This window comes from Salvelinus fontinalis, unplaced genomic scaffold, assembly GCF_029448725.1.
Source record: "Salvelinus fontinalis isolate EN_2023a unplaced genomic scaffold, ASM2944872v1 scaffold_0756, whole genome shotgun sequence".
NCBI classification, from domain to species: domain Eukaryota; kingdom Metazoa; phylum Chordata; class Actinopteri; order Salmoniformes; family Salmonidae; genus Salvelinus; species Salvelinus fontinalis.
The window spans coordinates 10,783-20,000 of NW_026600965.1; the positions used below are offsets into that span (position 1 = coordinate 10,783).

The window sequence follows — 9,218 nt, forward strand, 5'->3', positions numbered from 1 at the left end:
CGTTCGCGGCCGGCTGCGACAGAGCCTGGGCTCGAACCCAGAGTCTCTGGTGGCACAGCTAGCACTGCGATGCAGTAACTTAGACCACTGCGCCACCCGGGAGGCCCACAGATTCTAGTTTTGAGAACAGAAAACAGTATTGAGATTAAATGTTTCATCAAGGAGAAAATTATCAGAATGTCGGTCAAAATCCATCTCGCTCCATCTTCTCCCACTGCCGGCCACTGGGTTTCCTCTCAGCACCATATTTGGTCGTGAGAGGAAACGCCAACCGGATGCTTCATATTTATACATCTGGTGTGGAACATCTGGCTCATTGTTCCATCTGTGGTGCTAGGAGCAAATTACTGGATTGCAATATTGTATATTTTAGAATGACACTCTGCAGGAGCCCTAGAGGCTGTTATATGCCAGGGGTGATTTATACACAGAGAGTTGGTGAGATGAGATGAGGTTAGACACAATTAGATTGTATTTTATTAATCCCCAAGGGTTGTACGAAAAGCCTTATGTTCCAGCTAAGCGGTAACACAAACGATCACGATCGACTGCTTGTCTTCATTTTAAACGTGTATATTGGATATTGTATTATCTCTTTGTCATTGTCCTCTGACTTCCTTGTCTCCTTGTCTCCAGATCTGGAGCAGCCTTTCCTCAGGAGAAACAGAGGAAGCAACGGTGACCTGGAGAACATCTTTATAACAAGATCCTCCACTCGCATCACAGTACCTTGTCTAGTCACTGTGCCCGACCTCAACGTCACACTTTATCTGGTTGGTTGGTACCTTCTATGCTCTGCTCTGCTCTGTCATATTCTACTCTGCTCTTTTCTATTCTACTCTAATCTATTCTACTCTACTCTACTCTACTCTGCTCTGCTCTGCTCTATTATATTCTCTTCTGCTCTTTTCTATTCTACTCTAATCTATTCTACTCTACTCTACTCTGCTCTGCTCTGCTCTATTATATTCTCTTCTGCTCTTTTCTATTCTACTCTAATCTATTCTACTCTACTCTGCTCTGCTCTATTATATTCTACTCTACACTGCTATTCTCTGCGCTACTCTGTTATGTTCTACAGTACTATGCTGTACTCTATTCTATTCTACTCTAATCTATTCTACTCTACTCTACTCTGCTCTGCTCTGCTCTATTATATTCTACTCTGCTCTTTTCTATTCTACTCTAATCTATTCTACTCTACTCTACTCTGCTCTTTTCTATTCTACTCTAATCTATTCTACTCTACTCTACTCTGCTCTGCTCTGCTCTATTATATTCTCTTCTGCTCTTTTCTATTCTACTCTAATCTATTCTACTCTACTCTGCTCTACTCTATTATATTCTACTCTACACTGCTATTCTCTGCGCTACTCTGTTATGTTCTACAGTACTATGCTGTACTCTATTCTATTCTACTCTACTCTACTATGTCCTGCTCTGCTCTATTCTATTCTACTCTATGCTATTCTACTCTACTCTACTCTATTCTATTCTACTCTGCTCTTTTCTATTATACTCTAATCTATTCTACTCTACTATACTCTACTCTGCTCTGCTCTATTCTATTCTACTCTACTCTACTCTGCTCTGTCCTGCTCTACTCTACTCTACTCTACTCTGCTCTGCTCTGCTCTGTTCTACTCTACTCTACTCTACTCTACTCTACTCTACTCTACTCTGCTCTGCTCTGCTCTATTCTGTTCTACTCTACTCTACTCTACTCTGCTCTGCTCTTTTCTATTCTACTCTAATCTATTCTACTCTACTCTGTTCTTCTCTATTCTATTCTACTCTAACCTGTTCTACTCTATTCTGCTCTATTCTACTCTACTCTGTTCTACTCTACTCTGCTTTATTCTACTATACTCTGCTCTATTCTACTCTACTCTGCTCTATTCTATTCTACTCTAACATGTTCTACTCTATTCTGCTCTATTCTACTCTACTATATTCTACTCTACTCTGCTGTATTATATTCTACTATACTCTGCTCTGTCTATTACATTCTACTCTACTCTACTCTGCTCTATTACATTCTACTCTACTCTACTCTGCTCTATTACATTCTACTCTACTCTACTCTGCTCTATTACATTCTACTCTACTCTGCTCTATTACATTCTACTATACTCTGCTCTGTCTATTATATTCTACTATACTCTGCTCTGTCTATTACATTCTACTCTACTCTACTCTGCTCTATTACATTCTACTCTACTCTACTCTGCTCTATTACATTCTACTCTACTCTACTCTGCTCTATTACATTCTACTCTACTCTGCTCTATTACATTCTACTATACTCTGCTCTGTCTATTATATTCTACTATACTCTACTCTGCTCTATTATATTCTACTCTACTCTACTCTGCTCTATTGTATTCTACTCTACTCTGCTCTATTCTACTCTACTCTGCTCTATTCTACTGGACTCTACTCTAATCTGTTCTACTCTACTCTGCTCTAATCTGTTCTACTCTACCCTGCTCTATTCTACTCTAATCTGTTCTATTCTACTCTACTCTGTTCTACTCTGATTTATTCTACTCTACTCTGCTTTATTCTGCTCTATTCTCATCTCTCCCTCCTCATTCCCCTCTCTACTCATCCCTATCTCCTCTCCTCATTCCCCTCTCTACTCATCCCTCTCTTCTCATCCCTCTCTCCTCTCCTCATTCCCCTCTCTTCTCATCTCTCCCTCCTCATTCCCCTCTCTTCTCATCCCTCTCTCCTCTCCTCATTCCCCTCTCTTCTCATCCCTCTCTCCTCTCCTCATTCCCCTCTCTTCTCATCTCTCCTCTCCTCATTCCCCTCTCTACTCATTCCTCTCTTCTCATCCCTTTCTCCCTCCTCATTCCCCTCTCTTCTCATCCCTCTCTCCTCTCCTCATTCCACTCTCTTCTCATCCCTCTCCATTCCCCTCTCTAACAATCCCGCTCCTCTCTCATCCCTCTCTCCTTTCTCATCCCTCTCTCCTCTCCTCATTCCGCTCTCTTCTCTCATCCCCCTCCCCTCTCCTCTCCACATTCCGCTCTCTTCTCTCATCCCTCTCTCCTTTCTCATCCCTCTCTCCTCTCCACATTCCGCTCTCCTCTCTCATCCCTCTCTCCTTTCTCATCCCTCTCTCCTCTCCTCATTCCGCTCTCCTCTCTCATCCCTCTCTCCTCTCTCACCCCTCTCTCCTCTCCACATCCCTCTCTCCTCTCTCATCCCTCTCTCCTCTCTCACCCCTCTCTCCTCTCCACATCCCTCTCTCCTCTCTCATCCCCCTCCCCTCTCCTCTCCTCATTCCGCTCTCCTCTCTCATCCCTCTCTCCTCTCTCACCCCTCTCTCCTCTCCACATCCCTCTCTCCTCTCTCATCCCTCTCTCCTCTCTCATCCCTCTCTCCTCTACACATTCCGCTCTCCTCTCTCATCCCTCTCTCCTCTTTCATCCCTCTCTCCTCTCCTCTCCTCTCTCCTCTCTCATCCCTCTCTCCTCTCTCCCCAGTGGGAGACGATACCTATGCCCCTGGAGGATGAGGGGATGGTGTGGGACAGTAAAAGAGGCTGGTCTATCCCTAGACAGACCTTAGACTCCAGACCTTTCCTCATTGGGATATACTGCCAAGCGACACGACAAGGGAGACACTACCGCTCTAGCCTCTACTTGGTGCAGTCCACAGGTAACTATGCACTACATACTATACACTACCTAGTACACACTACCTAGTACACAGCCACCCTGCATGAAAAATATAACCTCTCCACCGTCAGGTTGCCAGAATTCACACTACTGACTCTACCAAGTATACACTACTCAACTAGAGCCCTGAGTATCATGAAAGATGGCAGTACTGCATGTCTCTATCATTAGAGATGGCCATACTGCATGTCTCTATCATTAGAGATGGCCATACTGTATATCTCTCTATATCATTAGAGATGGTCATACTGTATATCTCTCTATATCATTAGAGATGGTCATACTGTATATCTCTCTATATCATTAGAGATGGCCATACTGCATGTCTCTCTATATCATTAGAGATGGCCATACTGCATGTCTCTCTATATCATTAGAGATGGTCATACTGTATATCTCTCTATATCATTAGAGATGGCCATACTGCATGTCTCTCTATATCATTAGAGATGGCCATACTGTATATCTCTCTATATCATTAGAGATGGCCATACTACATGTCTCCCTATATCATTAGAGATGGCCATACTGTATATCTCTCTATATCATTAGAGATGGCCATACTGTATATCTCTCTATATCATTAGAGATGGCCATACTGCATGTCTCCCTATATCATTAGAGATGGCCATACTGTATATCTCTCTATATCATTAGAGATGGCCATACTGTATATCTCTCTATATCATTAGAGATGGCCATACTACATGTCTCTCTATATCATTAGAGATGGCCATACTGTATATCTCTCTATATCATTAGAGATGGCCATACTACATGTCTCCCTATATCATTAGAGATGGCCATACTGTATATCTCTCTATATCATTAGAGATGGCCATACTACATGTCTCCCTATATCATTAGAGATGGCCATACTGCATGTCTCCCTATATCATTAGAGATGGCCATACTGCATGTCTCTCTATATCATTAGAGATGGCCATACTGCATGTCTCCCTATATCATTAGAGATGGCCATACTACATGTCTCCCTATATCATTAGAGATGGCCATACTGCATGTCTCTATCATTAGAGATGGCCATACTGCATGTCTCTATCATTAGAGATGGCCATACTGCATGTCTCTCTATATCATTAGAGATGGCCATACTACATGTCTCTATATATCATTAGAGATGGCCATACTGCATGTCTCTCTATATCATTAGAGATGGCCATACTGCATGTCTCTCTATATCATTAGAGATGGCCATACTGCATGTCTCTATCATTAGAGATGGCCATACTACATGTCTCTATATATCATTAGAGATGGCCATACTGCATGTCTCTATATATCATTAGAGATGGCCATACTGCATGTCTCTATCATTAGAGATGGCCATACTGTATGTCTCTATCATTAGAGATGGCCATACTGCATGTCTCTATATCATTAGAGATGGCCATACTGCATGTCTCTATCATTAGAGATGGCCATACTGTATGTCTCTATCATTAGAGATGGCCATACTGCATGTCTCCCTATATCATTAGAGATGGCCATACTGCATGTCTCTATCATTAGAGATGGCCATACTACATGTCTCTATATCATTAGAGATGGCCATACTACATGTCTCTATCATTAGAGATGGCCATACTGTATGTCTCTATCATTAGAGATGGCCATACTACATGTCTCCCTGTATCATTAGAGATGGCCATACTGTATATCTCTCTATATCATTAGAGATGGCCATACTACATGTCTCTATCATTAGAGATGGCCATACTGTATATCTCTCTATATCATTAGAGATGGCCATACTACATGTCTCTATATCATTAGAGATGGCCATACTACATGTCTCTATATCATTAGAGATGGCCATACTGCATGTCTCCCTATATCATTAGAGATGGCCATACTACATGTCTCCCTGTATCATTAGAGATGGCCATACTGCATGTCTCCCTATATCATTAGAGATGGCCATACTGCATGTCTCCCTATATCATTAGAGATGGCCATACTGCATGTCTCCCTATATCATTAGAGATGGCCATACTGCATGTCTCCCTATATCATTAGAGATGGCCATACTGCATGTCTCTATCATTAGAGATGGCCATACTGCATGTCTCCCTATATCATTAGAGATGACCATACTGCATGTATCCCTATATCATTAGAGATGGTCATACTGCATGTCTCCCTATATCATTAGAGATGACCATACTGCATGTATCCCTATATCATTAGAGATGGTCATACTGCATGTCTCCCTATATCATTAGAGATGGCCATACTGCATGTCTCCCTATATCATTAGAGATGGCCATACTGCATGTCTCTATATCATTAGAGATGGCCATACTGCATGTCTCTATCATTAGAGATGGCCATACTGCATGTCTCCCTATATCATTAGAGATGACCATACTGCATGTCTCCCTATATCATTAGAGATGACCATACTGCATGTATCCCTATATCATTAGAGATGGCCATACTGCATGTCTCCCTATATCATTAGAGATGGTCATACTACATGTCTCTATCATTAGAGATGGCCATACTGTATATCTCTCTATATCATTAGAGATGGCCATACTGCATTTCTCTCTATATCATTAGAGATGGCCATACTGCATGTCTCTATCATTAGAGATGGCCATACTGTATGTCTCTATCATTAGAGATGGCCATACTGTATATCTCTCTATATCATTAGAGATGGCCATACTGCATGTCTCTCTATATCATTAGAGATGGCCATACTGCATGTCTCTCTATATCATTAGAGATGGCCATACTACATGTCTCTATCATTAGAGATGGCCATACTGCATGTCTCTCTATATCATTAGAGATGGCCATACTGTATGTCTCTCTATATCATTAGAGATGGCCATACTACATGTCTCTATCATTAGAGATGGCCATACTGCATGTCTCTCTATATCATTAGAGATGGCCATACTGCATGTCTCTCTATATAATTAGAGATGGCCACACTACATGTCTCTATCATTAGAGATGGCCATACTGCATGTCTCTCTATATAATTAGAGATGGCCACACTACATGTCTCTATCATTAGAGATGGCCATACTGCATGTCTCTCTATATCATTAGAGATGGCCATACTGCATGTCTCTCTATCATTAGAGATGGCCATACTACATGTCTCTATATATCATTAGAGATGGTCATACTGCATGTCTCTATCATTAGAGATGGCCATACTACATGTCTCTATCATTAGAGATGGCCATACTATATGTCTCTATATCATTAGAGATGGCCATACTGCATGTCTCTATCATTAGAGATGGCCATACTATATGTCTCTATATCATTAGAGATGGCCATACTGCATGTCTCTCTATATCATTAGAGACGGCCATACTGCATGTCTCTCTATATCATTAGAGATGGCCATACTGCATGTCTCTATCATTAGAGATGGCCATACTACATGTCTCTATCATTAGAGATGGCCATACTATATGTCTCTATATCATTAGAGATGGCCATACTGCATGTCTCTATCATTAGAGATGGCCATACTACATGTCTCTATATCATTAGAGATGGCCATACTGCATGTCTCTATCATTAGAGATGGCCATACTGCATGTCTCTATATCATTAGAGATGGCCATACTACATGTCTCTATCATTAGAGATGGCCATACTGCATGTCTCTATCATTAGAGATGGCCATACTGCATGTCTCTCTATATCATTAGAGATGGCCATACTACATGTCTCTCTATGTCATTAGAGATGGCCATACTGCATGTCTCTCTATATCATTAGAGATGGCCATACTACATGTCTCTATATATCATTAGAGATGGTCATACTACATGTCTCTATCATTAGAGATGGCCATACTGCATGTCTCTATATCATTAGAGATGGCCATACTGCATGTCTCTATATCATTAGAGATGGCCATACTACATGTCTCTATCATTAGAGATGGCCATACTGCATGTCTTTATATCATTAGAGATGGCCATACTACATGTCTCTATCATTAGAGATGGCCATACTACATGTCTTTATATCATTAGAGATGGCCATACTGTATGTCTCTATATCATTAGAGATGGAAATACTGTATGTCTTTATATCATTAGAGATGGCCATACTGCATGTCTCCCTATATCATTAGAGATGGCCATACTGTATATCTCTCTATATCATTAGAGATGGCCATACTACATGTCTCTATATATCATTAGAGATGGCCATACTACATGTCTCTATCATTAGAGATGGCCATACTGCATGTCTTTATATCATTAGAGATGGCCATACTACATGTCTCTATATATCATTAGAGATGGCCATACTACATGTCTCTCTATATCATTAGAGATGGCCATACTACATGTCTCTATATCATTAGAGATGGCCATACTATATGTCTCTATCATTAGAGATGGCCATACTACATGTCTCTATATCATTAGAGATGGCCATACTGCATGTCTCTATATCATTAGAGATGGCCATACTACATGTCTCTATATCATTAGAGATGGCCATACTGTATGTCTCTATATATCATTAGAGATGGCCATACTGCATGTCTCTCTATATAATTAGAGATGGCCATACTACATGTCTCTATATCATTAGAGATGGCCATACTGCATGTCTCTATCATTAGAGATGGCCATACTGCATGTCTCTATATCATTAGAGATGGCCATACTGCATGTCTCTATCATTAGAGATGGCCATACTGCATGTCTCTCTATATAATTAGAGATGGCCATACTACATGTCTCTATATCATTAGAGATGGCCATACTACATGTCTCTATATCATTAGAGATGGCCATACTACATGTCTCCCTATATCATTAGAGATCACACTCTCACAGGTCTAAAGTAGAAAAACAGGACACATTACATCATATTGATAAAGAAAGTGCTGGAGATTAATTTAATTAAGAGCGAACTAAGACAACGATTCTCAGAAGCACTAAGCCCTCATCACAGTCTTTTCGTCCGCTGTTCTAAACGTCAGGTTGAGACTGAACTCTGTGAGACCTGAGGATCTGGAGTCACAGTGTTTTAGTGTCTGATATCAATCACCTCTCAAAAAAAACGAGTCCCAAACGCCTCCCTATTCACAATATAGTGCAGTACTTCTGACCAGGCTCGTCAAAAGTGCGCTTTATATAGATTAGTGAAGCATTTGGGAATCACTTCTCAGAGTTTCTCAGTCCAGACCTGAAGAGATGACCTTTACCCACCGGGCCCGGGACAACAGAAACAGACTCGTGGCTCTGAGGAAAGTGCTTTCCGTCGCCTGTCATACGTCTAAACGCAGATGGAGCGTTAAGACAAACAGACGCCAGCTAGCCCCCACCCAGTACAGATACAATATCACCTTCATACAGACGCTAGCTAGCTAGCCCCCACCCAGTACAGATACAGTATTACCTTCATACAGACGCTAGCTAGCTAGCCCCCACCCAGTACAGATACAGTATCACCTTCAAACAGACGCTAGCTAGCTAGCTCACACCCAGTACAGATGCAGTATCACCTTCA

General features: G+C 41.3%; 1 protein-coding gene across 1 annotated transcript in view; it reads left to right on the top strand.

Moving 5' to 3' along the window:
- Positions 1-636: 636 nt before the first annotated feature.
- The window catches only part of LOC129847195 (vascular endothelial growth factor receptor 3-like), a gene marked incomplete at both ends in the record, with an annotated part of 73,710 nt that continues 65,128 nt past the window's right edge, over positions 637-9,218 (top strand). Inside the window, 2 exons of the mRNA XM_055915017.1 lie at positions 637-773; positions 3,495-3,669. Of these exons, the coding sequence (XP_055770992.1) occupies positions 637-773; positions 3,495-3,669 (312 nt within the window). The remainder of the gene's footprint in view (positions 774-3,494; positions 3,670-9,218) is intronic.